Genomic DNA, 16,895 nt, shown 5'->3' with positions numbered 1-16,895 from the left:
ATCACATGATCATGGGGACGCTGCAACAGTGGCAACTGTGAAAAACGGTCATAAGTCACTTTTTTCAGGGCCATTGTAATTTTGAGCAGCGACTAAATGAACTGTTGTAAGTCGCGGACTACCTGTATTTTATATGTTGCACAAGACAATTCCTCTTCACTCAGTGTGACCCAGGCAAACCAAAAGGTTGGACAACGATGGTATAATACAGCAGGAAGTTGGCTTTTATTTCCTTAAGTCAGGTGAATTGCAGATCTGCAGTCTTGCCTCTTTTTCTCACTCCGACAGTAAATTCATACTTAAATGATTATGTTTCCTATCCGAATAGGTCAGCTGTAATAGAAATACTGTATTTACCTGTAAATCAGTTTCACCGGCAGAGATTATAGTTCTCACCCCTCCTTTTTTTAGGAGAAAAATAATTAAAGAAAATCTCAGTTCTACCTCCTTACGGAGGGTGAGAAGCAGGCAGCGTCCTGATTATTTATGCACTGTATTCTTTAATAGAGCATACATCTGCTGCTGGCTGGAGAGGTTGATTTTGAAGGGAAGAACGGAAACCTTCTCCAACCCACCCGAGTCTTGGCGGCGGGTGCCGCTCTACACAGTCCGGGGTTTCTCTTGTGCAGATCCCGGAGGGAAAAACCTTCGCGCTGGGATTCCCTGGCGCGAGAGCGCCCCCTGCCGATCCTATTTGTCGCTGGATTAGGGAACGGGCGGTCGCGCGAGGTGGCCGCCACCTGACGACTCCTCCGCTGGGGGGGTTTCCTCCAAAGCCGGACGACCCTTAGTTGGCTTTGTCGTCTGCCGCTGTCAGGAGCAAGTCACGAAACGCCGCCGCCTCGCCAAAATCGAAGCGAGTTGTGATTGGCGTGCGCAGCTGGGGCTGGGGGGGGGAAGAGCGCACGGCGCTCGCCGGGACTGGCGGGGCGGAGAAGGGGAGTCGGCCAGGGCAGCGGGAGCGCCGGTGAAGAGGCCTAAGGGCTCCGCTGGCTGGCATCCCCGCAGCGGTGGCGGGCACGTGGCCGTAGCCGGGGCAGGTCGGTGGCGGCGGAGGGTGGGGGGAGGAGCCCACCATGCTGTCCAGGAAGGGGATCATCCCGGAGGAGTTCGTGCTGACCCGGCTAGCCGAGGATGTCCCGGATCACGCGCACCACCGGACCCGGGAGCGGCGGGCCAGGTTCGTGGGCAAAAACGGGTCGTGCAATGTGGCGCACAAGAACATCCGGGAGCAGGGCCGCTTCCTGCAGGACGTCTTCACCACACTGGTGGACTTGAAGTGGCCCCACTTGCTCATCATCTTCACCATGACCTTCCTGTGCAGCTGGCTGCTCTTCGCTATGATCTGGTGGCTCATCGCCTTCGCCCACGGGGACTTGGACCACAGCACCCAGCAGCTGCGCCTTCAAGGCGAGGGTCGGGAGGAGGCGGCCCCCTTCGTGCCCTGCGTAACCAGCATTCATTCCTTCACCTCCGCTTTCCTCTTCTCCATCGAGGTGCAGGTGACCATCGGCTTCGGGGGCCGCATGGTGACCGAAGAATGCCCCGTCGCCATCCTCATCCTCATCGTGCAGAACATCGTGGGGCTGGTGATCAACGCCATCATGCTGGGCTGCATTTTCATGAAGACCTCACAGGCGCACCATCGCGCCGAGACGCTCATCTTCAGTAAGCACGCCGTGATCGCGCTCCGCGGGGGGAAACTCTGCTTCATGCTGCGCCTGGGCGACCTGCGCAAGAGCATGATCATCAGCGCCACCGTCCGCATGCAGGTGGTGAAGAAGATCACCAACCAGGAGGGGGAAGTGATGCCCCTCCACCAGATCGAGATCCAGATGGAGAACCCGGTGGGAGGCAATAGCATCTTCCTGGTCTCCCCGCTCATCATTTACCACGTGATAGATAAGAATAGCCCCCTGTACGAGGTGGCTCCAACCAGTCTCATTCACCACGAGGACCTGGAGGTGATTGTCATCCTTGAAGGGGTGGTGGAAACCACTGGCATCACCACCCAAGCCAGGACCTCCTACCTCGCCGATGAAATACTCTGGGGCCAAAGGTTTGTGCCTATTGTGACAGAGGAGGATGGGCAATACTCCGTAGACTATTCCAAGTTTGGCAACACTGTGAAGGTGCCCACTCCAAACTGCACAGCCAAGCAACTGGAAGAAGACCCGAGTATCATAGACACTATTTCCCTGTCACCCAAAGGCGCTATCCGGAAAAGGTCTGTTAGGTTAAAGCCCAAATTTACCATAGCTGAGGAGACCTTATGACAGCTCTGTGGACTTGCCTGTTGTAGCAGGCATAAGAGACTTGGAGGCAGCCTCTGTTTCATTTTTCAGGTTGGTTCCTTCTGTGTATGGGCTACATGCAATGTTTGTAATGCAAAATAAAATGCATGACACAGGATAATATAAGGAAAACTGAGCATGCATAAAGCTTTCCTCAGCCTTCTTATGTACCGTACTTTCCAGCGTATAAGACATCTTATGTACCATACTTTCCAGTGTATAAGACGGCATGCAACTGGGCGCCGAAGTCGGGGGTCGTCTTATACGCCAGGTCGCCTTATACGCCGGAAAATACGGTACTGTATTTGCACTTGAGATAGATAAATCTCTCAAAAAGATAGACATCTCTTTTTTTCTTGAGAAATTGTTTTCTGTTTTGGGTTGAATTATTTCTTTTTCCACAATGAAAAAGCACTAATGCTGTAATCAGGTATTTATTATACTTACGAAAAAACAGTATAGGTGCAAGAGTCATTTATCTGACGGTTTCATGTACTGAATGAATAAATGTATTAATTCAATTCATAAATGATAACTGCATGCTTTCTTTTATTGCCAGTGAATTAGGAGATATATTGGCTTATGGTATGCCTGGGTGATATAATAAAGTTAATTTCATATGTCACATTAGGACACATGGAAAAATATTTTTAAAAATGAGATAATTAATTTTGCAGTTGTGGTCTGCAAAAGAAAAAAACAAATTTCTGAGTAGTACAATCCTATTCAAATCTACTCAAAAGTAAGTTCTACTGAGTTCAGGAGGGTTTATTTCTAAATCGATGAATATAGGTCTAGGGCAGGGGTAGGCAACCTCGGCTCTTTTATGACTCATGGTCTTCAACTTCCAGAATGCTATGCTGACTCAGGAATTCTGGGATTTGAAGTCCATGAGTCATAAAAAAAAGCCGAGGTTGCCTACCCCTGGTCTAGGGGTGTCATAGTCACCCTTTGCTGCTACCCCAATTTTTTTTAACTGTAAAATTAAATGCTGTATATTTATATGAATAATGTTGAATTAATGTGGGGCACTTTTATGTAACTTAACTGCAGGAGTAGGTCCTTCTGTTCGAATGTTATAACTGAAAATTGATTTTTCCAGCCTTTTTAAAAAAATAACATTTGAAAAAAATATGGACATTTTTAAGGAAAGAAACTGCTTTGATCTTCCTAGTTGCCTTGATTTTCATCTCCGATAATATTCACTGAAAAATAGAAGCAGTAGGGCTGACAATTTACGGGTGTCATGTGAATTCCCATCTCTATCAAATGGCATAATTTAATAAGCTTGGGTCAAATTTTATTTATTTTAATTGACAGTTTTTTTAAAAAAAAAACCTGCAATGTCTAATTGTTGCAGTGTTGACTTGGATGAGGGAGAACCAAGTTTCAAAGTCTATTCAATCATGAAACTCCATGCTAACCCTGAGCCAGTGACTTTTGCTGTAGACATACCTACCTCACTAAGTTCTATCTATGCTGCCTTGTCTCTTCAGAGTGAAAGCATGCTAGAAATAAAGTAAATATGTTATATTAATTGGTACAGAATGAGGACATATTGGGGTGGGAGGCAATTAACCAGAGTAGATCAGGATGTACAAAAGTTAGAGACATTAAATTCCATAATTTATTGCAAGCATAATTAAGGATTAGGCATGGTGATGTTATTAAAAAAGGTGTTACCTTATTTACCAAACAGCATACTATATGCACTGAACTCCAAAGATAAAGTCTTAATGTATTTAAAATTAGCATGTATATATTTAACTATAATTGCATGCCTTAGTTTTTACTTGTAATAATAAGGCAATGTTTTTTTATGTCATCAGTAAATCAGAAATGTCTGTAACATGGAATAAAAGTGGCATAACCATGTTAATTTTATAGACCAATAATCGCAAAATAAAAAAGTGTATTTATTTTTTAAAAAATACTCAGGCACCTGCCATTAAGACTGTGCTTCCTTCACAAATCTTTTCTCTGTCATTCCTGGGGTCAGGAGGATAAAGTTTCAATCTTAATTAACTATAGAGTGTCCTCAGAAATAATATCCAAGGAAGAATTTCAAAGATTAAAAAAAAAGACAAAAATAACTTTAGGAGCTGTTCAGAGATTTCCTGCTTCCTGACAGTTGTCCAGGTCCAAAAACTCAGGGTACCTTTACAGTAGCCTCTGATGAAGTATGAAGAGTAAGCACTCCGGAAATGAAACTGAACAAAATGGCTATATGTGGAAAACCATTTCAGTGTTGGGCCTATAGATGTTCTCTATTGCTTTGTATCTTTCCACCCAGGATATATCAGTCATCCCCACCTTACACAGCCCTGTGATACTCCCTGTGTAGCCAGAGGATTTGTTTTGTTTTGTTTTGCAGCTATATAGTTGGGAACCATGAAAATCATTCAGAATCAGCCGCCTAGGTTTTCTAGCATCTAACAGCTGGAACGTGAAAATCTATGGAGGTTTCATTTTAGACAGAGATAGACTGAAGCATTTGTGTGTTCATTTTTGAGGTGTCTCTGAAGTTTGATTCCAGGCTTGCTTGGGTTTCAAAGTACGGCTCCATCCCTCCCCTGAACAATAACAAACAACCAGAAATGTCACCCAAACTCTGTTAACCTACTGCTGCTGCTGCATCATCAGATGGTATCTTCAAATAGCACAGCAGGTGGTTCCCTTTCCTTCACCCATCATTAACTGTCATTTAAGCCGTAGGAACCCGTCACATTCAACATCTGTTGCATGCTTTCATGTGGCAAATTTCTTATGCAAAATTTCTACCATGAAAGACTGAAGAAGCTTACTTGGATAAGAATGAAATGTTTCAAACCAAAAAGAAAAGTTCAGTTACCATGATTCAACTTCCAACTTTCAACTCTATCTGGATGACTGAGAATCTCCATCGACATATTCTACCATGAAACCTATTTAAGGGGACCTTCTATAGTTAAGATTGTGATTGCATTTGTACACTTAACATATATTTTTGTTCCCATCGTTCAAATCATGATTTGGTCACTTACAAATTTAGGATGCACATCCATACTTCCAGTTCTATGTAAGATAGTCACTTTGTTCCTATCTGCTCTTCCAGTCTTAATCTTCCACTTTTAATCAGAATAAGAACAAAACCTACAATCATCAAGTGGACAAGGCTTGGAGGATTTCTATCCCAACCAGGGGATAGGGCATTCAGTGCTTCCCAACAAATGATTGCTCAGATTTTTTTTGAACTCCCAATCTCTCTTTGTGACTCTATTAATTGTATTCTTCATCATCACAAAGTTTCTCCTAATTTTCAACTTCTCCTACTATAAGAAAAACCCAATCCATCTAGTCCCAATCATTTAGCACCCTGCCCGTTGACAGTTCTGTGGATAATAAAGGTGTCATGGTTCTGACAGATGAAACTCTTCAAAGAACTTTGAGGCATTGTTTACCTTAAAGAATCTTTATTTGAGAAGCATAGCACCCGCACTAGAAGCCAAAAACTGGATTCCCCTCCCCTGAGCACATAGTATCAAAGCACAATTCCCTCCTTCAATTAACTGTCATAAATCACATTCTCCAATTAATTTGAAATGCAGACTTTCCCTCCTGCTACCCGCCAATTCTTATCATCTCTTATTTCAAGCTCTGAATTCACACTAGTACAGTGGTTCTCAACCTATGGGTCGCGACCCCATTTGGGGTCGATCGACCATTTTTCGGGGGTCGCCAAAGGCGGCGATCTGCCATTTTATCCCCTCCGGGGGCGCCGCCGTGCATGTGCGCCGCGCACGGGGCACCGTCCCCATGCGCACCGCGCCACGCACGCGCATAACGTTTGTGTGACGGGGGGCGCCGTCACACAAACGTTGAGAACCGCTGCACTAGTACAATATTGTTATGTCTAACTAACTCCCATCACATTCCGCCTCCTCCCCCAGCATCATCTAATTCTAAGAGTAAAGCATAAGAAAGAAAAAGGCTGCATCTTCATATGTTGTCAAAGCAAGAACCTCCAATGTTAGCAGCATTGACAAAAGGAATGGTATCATTCACTGTTAAAACTGATTTGGTTGACATAGGATCAAAATTAGTTCAAAATTCACAACAGAGTCATACTATTATCAATGAGATAACTTTATAAGTATATCTGGTCTGCTAGCAATCCTAACAACTTTTAGCCTTTAATTCCAAAGTCAGAACTGTTCGATAAACAGAGCAGAAATAAGGATTGAGAAATATTTATACAGATCAGTTCATCCTTGTGGTGCCTTGAATCTAAAATTTAAATCTAATCTAAATTTAGTTTTTTAAAACAAAATTTTGCTTTTATTGTTTTATTGTTTATGGGTTTTTGCTATTTTTATGTTGGGAATCACTTCTGGTGCCCGAAGATATGAAAACATATATTAAATAAATAACCCCATTGCACAGAATGTAGGTGACATATGTGTGTGAGGGAGAGAATGGGGATCAGTCTGATCAATCCACTTCAAGATTAAGGTCTCTGAACATTATGAATCTAATCTAGCAGCTTGGTTCAATATGGGTTATTTCTGAAACTAAGGTTGAGAGAGAATGACTGGCTGAAAGTTACCCAGCCAACTTCTGTGTCTTAGGATGGAGCAGAACTTGTATATTCAAATATACATCTAACGAACAACTAATCTACATTTTTCCTCAGCTGAGGGAGGCAAGAGATTCAGAGCTCCTTCAGACTCCAAGCCAACTTCTATCAATTTCCAGAGGTTGGAATTTCCTGAATTCAGGAATCACCTGCCATATGGAAAAGTGAGAAGATGAATGCAGTGCAATATTGCTCCCCATGTAATAGATCTCAGAGGGAAGGGAGGAAGTGTTTTTGCCTTAATGAATTGTTAACCAATTAGAAAATCAATCGCACATGCTATAAATTATAATGTTGGCTGGCCAAGGACATTAAAAACATGGCTAAGATTCAAATAAATTTAAATAGGTGCCATTAACATAAGGGCCTAATGCCAAGTGTATTCCTTTAAGGTACTGGGTGGGAAATAAAAATGGCAACAAAAAACAGAAATATGAGCTATTTGTTGAAAAAAATGAAATTGTATTCATTTCAGTTTCAAAGAAAAGTCTTTTTAAAAAAAAAAAAAAAAAAAGGTAATGCTCTTCAGAACATTAGTTTGGTATCCTAAACAGCCCACACATATCACTACTTTGGAATGAATTTTTCCAGAAATAGGATTCTCATTTTTTTTCTTTTGGCGTGAAGGGAAAATTAAACCAATTTCAGGCTAGCACCATGTCGCGTTTAGGAGCCACACTTACACAGGAAAAACGCCATTTACCTTCAACAAAGAGAGTCACATACCTGTATGATGACTGCCTTACCTTTTGAAGCCAATCAACGCAACTCTGTGTCCCCTATTGAATTTTGTGTTGTTGCGATTGGACAAAATGTTGTATAAAAAACGTAACCCTCCCCTCCCCAGGTGTGGCTCTTCCCTTGCTGAATAAAAAGTTGTTTTCCCCCGCTCCTGAAGCCTCCATCTGAGTTTGAGAGAATCAGATTCTTGCTGCCAGCTAAAAACCTTACAGGTGTATTTTATTTATTTATGTGTTAAATTTATTGGTTGTCTATCTTGCCGTGGGGCTATTCTTGGCGGCTCCATGTGCTGTCTTGAAAAATTGAAAACTCCTCCCCACCACATCTATAGAGGTCTATGGAACTCCACCGGGAGTTCTATTCCTGCTTTAGGCACACAGAATCAACTGGGTGATTTTGAGCCAGACACTTTCTCTCAACCCTGGGAAGGAGGCAATGAAAAGCCATTTCTGAAAACTTGCCAAGAAAACTGCAGTGACTTGTCCAGGCAATGGAGCCAATACACAGACAGGCACAGATTTCTCTTGAACATCAGGAGGGGAGATAATAATATTTAACAGTACAAAAGCTGTTTAGCAATGGAGGTGATGGACTCTGTTTAATTGGAGACTGGGTATTCAAAGGTCTGGGATGCTATAATAATGCATTTCTGGTTAGCCAGATAATCAGCATTTTTCAACCTCTACATTTTATGATTCTTTGAATAAAACGCAAGCTATTAACAAGGTCAGTAAGGAAACACAATATAAGCAAACAGTTTTCTAAAATAATTTTCAACTGGTCAAAACAAAATGAGGATTTGAATCCTAAAAATGAAAATAAATCCTTAGGAGGTAATCACGCTGCACCCAACCATTTCCTTGGAAGTAATTCACATAAGGATGCTGACTATTGCATTCCGACCTCATTCCAAGTCTGTCTTGCAATGCAAAAAGTTATAGCAGTGTTGTTATTTTTTTAAAAAAATAATCTAACACCTAAGACAGTGCCAAGGAGATGATCAGCTGTATCCACTTGGACAGCGCTAATCTAGGGACTGTATTCAGACTAGTCTTCTTTCTCAGTGACAGCACCATCCACTGATTCAGTTTTTTCCCTGGAGAAAGATCATTACATCTGGCACAGTATGCTCATTAATCAGCCTTCTCCAACCTGGAATCCTTCAAGCCTATTGCCAATGAAGAGTTCTATTTTACTCTATTGGATTACTTCTCCCATCATTCCATACGAATCTGAGCACTGAATTCTGAAAACTTCAGAATGGAGGATGCATGATTGAAACTTCCTCCTGGGCTGAATAAGGCAGAGTCTGAAACATGTAGTACCTGGTTTGTCATGTAGGAATTCAGAAACCATCCCATATTAGGAAGTTCAGCACAGCTGATGTCCCACAATAGGGAGGCCTGACAAGCTGTAAGATAACTTGTATGCTTGGAATTGAATACAAAGGAGGGAGGGATCTCGCACAAGAGTATCTCTGTTGTTCTCACTTGTTAGTTATTGTGTGAGTTTCTGGCTGAGCTCAGAGGCAGAGAATTGCAGGGGGTACTCTTGTCTTTCTAATGCAAGGTTGGGGGAGATCTTCATGAAGGGGGTGTTCTATCACCAGGGCCAATCTGTTCACTGGACAACTTCTGAAGAAGCTGCAGGGATATGTGAACAATAAGAGCCAAACACGGTGCCTCCTTTACTGGGAAGAACATTGAGAGCATGACAACACGATCCAACAGCCTTCTGCATTGAGTTATATGACACAATAACAGCTACGTGAGAAAGAGCTGACAATCCAGTCCGGGGAGGAGGAATTGACTGAAATGTTAACGCAAATAACAGAAGGTGAAATGCCCAATTTATTTGCCTCAGCCAAAGTAAGTTTTCTTGCTTATATTTTTATTCTGTTAAACTCAGCATACACTAGGCAACAGTCTAGACAACCTGACCAGTCCCTTGTCAGTTCCCGGGTTGAAAATGCAAAGAATCCAGAGTTGGTGTAATAGGAGCAGAGCTGTTCAAGGCAGTAGAGTGAGTAAACACTTTGGTATGTCCTAAAGATGTGGCCTCTGTCCCAGAGGAGCCCTCACCACATAGGAGGCATTCCAGTAGCTGTTCTTGATGGGCTTCTGAGTCGTCTCACAGCTAAGACGGAATAAACAAGCCCATGGGAATGAATAAAATGAAACAATCCTAACTCCCATCTCCTTCATTAAACCTTTAAATTTAAACTTGATTAAACTCTGTCATTCAACATTCAACTGTTGCTGGCTCATTTTCGACAGCAAAGCAAAAAATAACTGCTCTTCAGAAATCACATGTATATTTTATATAATTGGATTCCCAGTCTGTCACCTTCCGTTGTGGGTTCTTTTTCTCAGTATGAAATACTGCAGAGCAGCAATACTTCACATCACCTGCAGCTCACCCTGATCTGTTGGAAAAGCTCAACTGCTTTCCTTCAGCCTTGAAAGAGAGAAGTGATCAGAGAAACAAAGAAGGTAAGAAAGAGAATGGGTGGCCTGACCTACTTCAGACTCCACTCCAGTCCCTGATGGCTTCACCCCTACTCAGAACATGGAAGTCAGCACAGTCTCCCTATCCCATTATTGCAACCTTGTGTAGCTTGGCATCTTCTTGACCTGTTCAACTGCGACTCCCATTATGCCTGACCAAAATATATTCTCAAGGATAAACTCCTTGAATGTTTTCTAGAATGTTTTTAGAGGAATGCAGCCCAGAGTCACATTGTTTTGAGTTAGGATATCCTTATAGCTCTTAAAAATAAATGAGTAAATAAGTAAGCAAACAAATAAGCAGGCAAACAAATATGGCAGTCCTAAGCTGGTTGAAGTTTATAATTCAAGAAAACTTCTCTAGAAAAGAGAAAGTCAAAAGAACCAGGTTTTTTTTTTTTTTTGTGGTGGCTGAATTCACACATTGCTCTAAATCAGGGGTCCCCAACTCCTGATCCATGGACCAGCACCGGTCTGCGACATGCCAGAAACTGGGCTGCGCAAACAAGCTAAGCCCCATCAGCGGGATGCAGGCAGTACATGGAACCACGCCTCCTTCAGTCCACGGAAAAAACTCTCTCCATGGAACTAGTCCCTGATGCCCAAAAGATTGGGGGATGCTGCCCTAACCAGTGGGTTCTTTTAACAATGGTTGCTTGAACAAGCTACAATGGCTACATTTACAGAACACACTACACTATAAAATTTGAATTAGCAACCACAATATCTGGATTCACATAAGGCGATTTGTTTGGCTTCGTCTTGGTGACTTCAGCTTGTGAGACTAGTGGTACTGCTCAGATTTCTTCATCTTTACACACTTGAAAAATTTGATTTTGTTTGCAATGTGTTGCTTGTGCCTTCTTGTTTCACACCTGGAAGGGGGGAGGGAAGCTGGGAAGATGACCTGAGATTGGGCAGAACATGGGGACATCCTGAAGAGTGACCGAATTAACATTGCTTTGTTTAAATTAAATCCATGTTTAAATATGTCCCAGTTCTGAAGCTGTCTTTGCATTTTGATTGAAAAGACAAGTCTGCAAATTGGAAGTGTGTTTAGACATTTCAATTACTGTGCAGCAAATGATGCTATGTACTATTTTTAATTATGTGGCAAGAAGGGTTATGTAACACAAAATGGCATGTCCTGTCCCAGATTGAGGCTAATAAAAGACAGAACATCAAGTTCAATTTGTGGTTCTTCAGCTTAATGAAGAATAACTTCAGTAGCATAGATTTCTTAGGTGTGTAAACACTACCTAGCAGGGTGTTCTTTCTATTTGTGTTTTTAAAGTAACCATGGTCCTAGCAGGGTGATTGGACTGGAACAGTTCTGATAGGCAATGCTAGCATAGATGGTTGATTCAAAGCATCTGCTACTCCTTTTTTAATGTTTTATTGATTTTCTAATTTTACATTTAAGTATTTAAAAAGCAACGTGGCGGCTGAGTTAATCGATAATTCACTAAGATACAAGTATCTTTTAGTACCAGTCTCAAACTACCACATTAAATATTTCCTCTCTTTTCTCCTTAGTATTATCTGTCTCATGTTCAAACTAATACAATTCTTATTCTATTAATTAAATAAAAGTAACATTCTTACATTTATCAATAATTTTTAGCTTATACATATTCAGATTATTTTAACATTCAGTCTTTATAGACAATCAATGTCCTAATTAGTTTTCCCAATTTTTAGTTTCCCTTTAATATTTAAATTTAACATTTAATATTTATAATTTCCAAGTTTTAAGTAACCAAAGTTCCCTTTATCACAATTCATCACAAGGTCAGGATACACGTCTTATCTATTTAAACATATTCTATTTCTCACCATTTTACATCATCTAATTAATAATACACTATAACATTCTTATTTTCTATTAATTTCCAAATGTCTTAAAGTTAGTAACCAAACTTTCTCTTGTTTCAACATCAAATACTTCCCCTCTTTTTCACTTAAAGTCTGCTATCTCATATTTAAGCTAGTACAGTTCTTACTATATCAGATATGCAGAATTTTGATTAGTTTTATGTAGAAGAGCAATTTTGGGCAGCCATATAGATTTGATACATAAATAAAACGAATGGTAAATTAAAAAGTTCATTATTTCCACATTTCAGATTTCTTAGCTCCTTCCTTCCTTCCTTCCTTCCTTCCTTCCTTCCTTCCTTCCTTCCTTCCTTCCTTCCTTCCTTCCTTAAATTCTACTTAAATTCCTTCTTCAGGATTTTTTTTTGTGGGGTGTCCCTGAAATATGGGAATCATAGAGAATAAAGAGAACCTGCTGGGTTTAATGGGGATGTGTCATTATTTCATGCTCTTCCTTTGAAATAACTTCTAATAAAAACAGTATGGGGCTATTACAATAGTTTAACTGTTTTAAAATAAACTTTTCTTTTGATTATTATTATATCTTAAATTATATGCTACTATTAATATGTCACTGGTTAAGATATATGTTACTAAATGAAATAAGTATATCCAGAGGTGTGATAAGGAAGGGGTAGATAAGTAAATTAGAGAAGTCTAATCCTCTAATCATTTGTCTGTAAGATGAATTTTAACACATTTTCCTTAACTTTTATAATAAATTCAATTTTATAATGAGAGGGACATCTTAGATTTGCCAAAGACATAATTATAGAACTATTTTTATTGATTTAAATATTTGATTGCTATTTCCCATTTAAAATCTTGGACTGCATTACAGGAGTTTACAATTGTAATTAAATAAACTGTAGTTAAAACAAGTATAAAACCATGCATTAAAATAATCATGGAGGACAAAAGTAGTAATATTTTTTATAAATTTATTACATTTAATGTTTTAATTTTTTATTTAAAGTATATTTATTTTTCTATTTTTTCTGAGTTTTTAAAAATGATAGCATTCTGTTAACAAAATGTATTCATCTCTTTCCAGATGGTTTGAAAAAAGCTACATATATACAAAAAAAAAGTCAATTTAAAATTTAAAAAAAACTTAAAAGGAACTACTTCAACAAAATGACTCCAGTTTTACTAGAATACAAAAGTAATAACATTATGTTTATATTCTAATAAAATAATGTAGAGGGCATAAAGAATGGGTGAGTTATGTTTTATTTTAGCTTCCATTTTTACCGTAAATGCGCGGATAGCTGCCCAACCCCATACCCCATCCAACTGGGGTTAAGAGTAAAAGGAATGTAAACTGGCTTCCGGTTCCGGTTCGCGGCGTCACTAGTCGCACGGTGAGACTTCTCTCCTCGTCGACTAGGTTTCCCTCCGTCAGTGGACCCTTATACGGGTCCAAAGTCACCCTGGAGGGTGCAATTTCTGTTGAGGAGGCTGCGGTCCAGCTGTTCGGACAAAACTCTGAGGACCGACGGAGAAGAAGATCGGCCAGTAAAATGGCTGATCGCCCTGCCGCTTCAGACCGTAAGTAGAACAACGTCTAAGCTTTTAGTGCCCCCGTGGTGAATCCGGGTGAGAAATTTTTTTTATTTTTCTCTCTTTTCTGTTTATTTTTTCGACTGTGTGCCAGTAAAGAGCTTTTGAAATTATTTCCCTGGCTTGGAAAGGCGGCTTCTGCTTTTTTATGGGAAGAAAGGCATTTCACAAACACTGAAAGGTTATACTCTATTTTTATTGGGACACTAAAAAGGAAAAAAAAGGAAAAGGTTTCTCTCTACTTCCTTTTTAAGAAATTTACTATTTCTACATATATATATAACCTTAAAAGACAGGGAAAAAAAAAGAATTGACTTTTGGAAAGGACTTTCTTAACTTATTGAGGACATCTAGTGGCGAAAATTTAATACTGCAACTTTGCTTAATTTTTTTTATTAAAAAGTTTTATAAAAATTACAATATAAACCCACCCCAAAACTCCCCCTCCCTCCCCCACTTCCCAAAGCTGAATACAGGGTTACAAATATGATAATCATAATCTAACTAACATTACCAACTATATAAATAACCAAATCCATAATGCACTTTAACTCACCTTTAACATAAATATAAGCAAATTAAAAGTGAACATAATAATGAGAACATAAACAAATTAATATCCTAATTATTAAACAATACAGTCCCCAAATAATTAAACAATACTAATACTAAAAATAATAATAATATCATAATAATACTCTAAAATTCAGTCATAGGCTAAACGAAACTTTTTAGTCTCATATTTATTCTGAATATAACTTATCCATCTTCTCCAGACCAAAATGTATCTTTCTTGTGAATGATCCTTCAAATAAGCAGAAATCTTAGCCATTTCTGCTAAATTTGACACTTTAATCGTCCATTCTTCTATAGTAGGCAAGCAATCCTTCTTCCAATATTGCCCTACTAATAACCTTGCAGCTGTTATCAAATTCAACATCAAATTAATTTCTTTAGCATCACAATCTGTAATAACACCCAATAAAAATAATTGTGGGGTAAACTTTATCTTTCTCTTAAAAATCTGTTGAATGTTCTACCAGATCTTAATCCAAAAGGCTTTTATATTTCTACAAGTCCACCATATATGAAAATAAGTGGCTTCCAAATTACCACATCTCTAACATTTGGGCTGTAAATTAGGATACATACAAGACAACTTTTTAGGATCCAGATGCCATCTATAAAACATTTTATAAAAAATTTCTCTTAAATTTTGTGCCTTGGTAAATTTTACATTTCTAACCCAAATTACCTCCCATGTATCCAATAGAATCGGTTCTTGAATATTTTGAGCCCACTTTACCATACAATCTTTAACTAATTCCATTTCCGAGTCCATTTCTATTAAAACATTATAAATTCTCTTTATATGCGCTCGATTTTGATCTTTAATCTGTTTTACCAAATTCTCATCCATTAAAGTAATACCAACCCTTTGATCTAACTTCCACCTAACCAACAATTGATTATACTGAAACCAAGATTGTACCATATTTTCTTGCTTTAACTCAACTAACGATTTTAATTGCCAATCATTCCCTACCAATCTAAGTAATTCCTTATAATTGCTTATTATTTTTTATGAACTTTAAAACACTAAAGATAAGCTCTGCACCTGTGAAGCTGTGGGGGTGGATGGTTCTACATTAAACAAAGCCTCTACAAGAAAGAAAAAGAGATCTCCTTTTAAGCATTATTAAAATGGAGAAACCTCAGATAAAATTGAATTGTGCACTTATATTGGAAAAGATTTATGAGGCTACTGCAGAAATTTGTGCTACATTTAAAAACTGTACTTTAGAATTAAAATCTAGAGACTCTACTATATTTGCCCAAACTGATGTCCAGGTTACAACTGATTATGGCATAAATTAAAATGTGCCAGAAGAGGATTTTACAGAGATAGAAGTGGAATTTATTTTATCTGACAATCCCTTCTCCAACAATTTAGAAAACCAGAAGAAGCAAAGACTAAGACTTCAAAATACAAAGCAACTACATCGCAAAGAGAACAGAAAAAGACGTTTACTGCAGAGGAAGAGATTTATACTCTCTCAAAGATTATTACAAACAATAAGAATTGATCTATTGGTTGAAAGAGAAAAAAGATGCTTACTACAAAGAAAGGGACATACATTTGCTCAAAGATTACTACAAGCATCGAGAATGGATTTACTGGTTGAAAGGGAAGCGTCTTCATGGAAGCCGGTGTGGCAGAGAAAGAAGCCCAGAATTAAATTCAAAAACAAATTCAAAAATGTTTAATGGAGTAAAAGACAATGTTGATTTCATGGATTGTTTTAAGGATAAAGATTTAGAGCTGAAAAATGCAATTATACACATGCATGTTTAAATTAGTAAAAATTGTTGAATGGATTAAAAGGCAATATTGGTTCTATGGATTGTTTTTCAACTATATTCATGTGTGTTTAATTTAGTTTGATGACTTTATTTTATGGAAGTTTGTTTGGTATGGAAATATGAAAGTTAAATGTGGAATGAAAAAAGAAACTTGGCTTTACAGAGACTAAAAATGCATTTCTTGGAGTAATACATTGATTTAGACTGGAATTTTGAAATGTTTAATTAATTAGGAGATTTTTGTGTATAATAATATGTTTTGATATGGTAACTAAATGGATGGAATTTGGTTTGTTTACTGAATTAAGTCAATGATTACGATAAGCATACTGGCTGAAAGGTTAGAGATAATGATCTAGATTTAGAAGTAAGAAAATTATAACTATATATATGTGTAATGTTTAATTAAGAGATATTTGTGTATAATAATACGATTTGATAAGATATGATAATATTGTCTTTTTTAAACTAAATTAGCTATTATTGGAAGAAGAAATAAATAAGATTGGTGATAAAAAAGGGATGAGAGAGATTAAGAAGTTGAATATATTTGCAAGAGATATTTGAAGGGGTAATATGTTGATGTAAAACATTATTTGATTATGGTAATTGAAATTGATAAATTTTTAATAAACAGGTTTAGTAGTAATAGAAATTTAGGATAGAAATGAAATATATTAAATTTATTATGTTATTTGAGGGAAATAGAGAGATGATAGCGAATGTATTAAGTTGAGCCGTTATTCTATGATTTTATGTTAGAATCTTTGTTTACCCAAACACCACGGTGTGTCTCAAAGACTTTTTGTTGAAATTATAAAACCAATAAAATATATTTTTAAAAAAGGAATGTAAACAATGATTGTCCAATACTGCTGGATCCAGCAAAGTTTTTCTGAGGAGGGGATGGACTGCCTCCTCCTTAAAGCGTTCATC

At 38.4% G+C, this 16,895-nt stretch overlaps 1 protein-coding gene across 7 annotated transcripts; it reads left to right on the top strand.

Annotated features, from left to right (window-relative positions):
• The first annotated feature begins 48 nt into the window (after positions 1-48).
• KCNJ11 (potassium inwardly rectifying channel subfamily J member 11) lies at positions 49-15,606 on the top strand. 7 transcript variants are annotated; one of them, XM_039344631.1, is made up of 4 exons: positions 49-2,345; positions 9,260-9,518; positions 13,423-13,583; positions 15,550-15,606. In XM_039344631.1, the coding sequence occupies exon 1, from the start codon at positions 1,077-1,079 to the stop codon at positions 2,274-2,276; it is 1,200 nt and encodes a 399-aa protein (XP_039200565.1). In that variant the 5' UTR covers positions 49-1,076; the 3' UTR covers positions 2,277-2,345; positions 9,260-9,518; positions 13,423-13,583; positions 15,550-15,606. The 7 variants fall into 7 exon arrangements, with proteins under 7 accessions (XP_039200565.1, XP_039200562.1, XP_039200566.1 ...); XM_039344628.1 differs by having other exon boundaries at positions 9,260-10,142; XM_039344632.1 differs by lacking the exon at positions 9,260-9,518.
• Positions 15,607-16,895: the final 1,289 nt, after the last annotated feature.

The sequence above is a fragment of the Crotalus tigris genome, unplaced genomic scaffold (assembly GCF_016545835.1).
Source record: "Crotalus tigris isolate CLP2741 ecotype Arizona unplaced genomic scaffold, ASM1654583v1 scf7180000017933.3771270, whole genome shotgun sequence".
Taxonomy (NCBI): Eukaryota; Metazoa; Chordata; class Lepidosauria; order Squamata; family Viperidae; genus Crotalus; species Crotalus tigris.
Note: the sequence above shows the minus strand (reverse complement) of the source record. Positions and strands in the feature narration are given on the sequence as shown.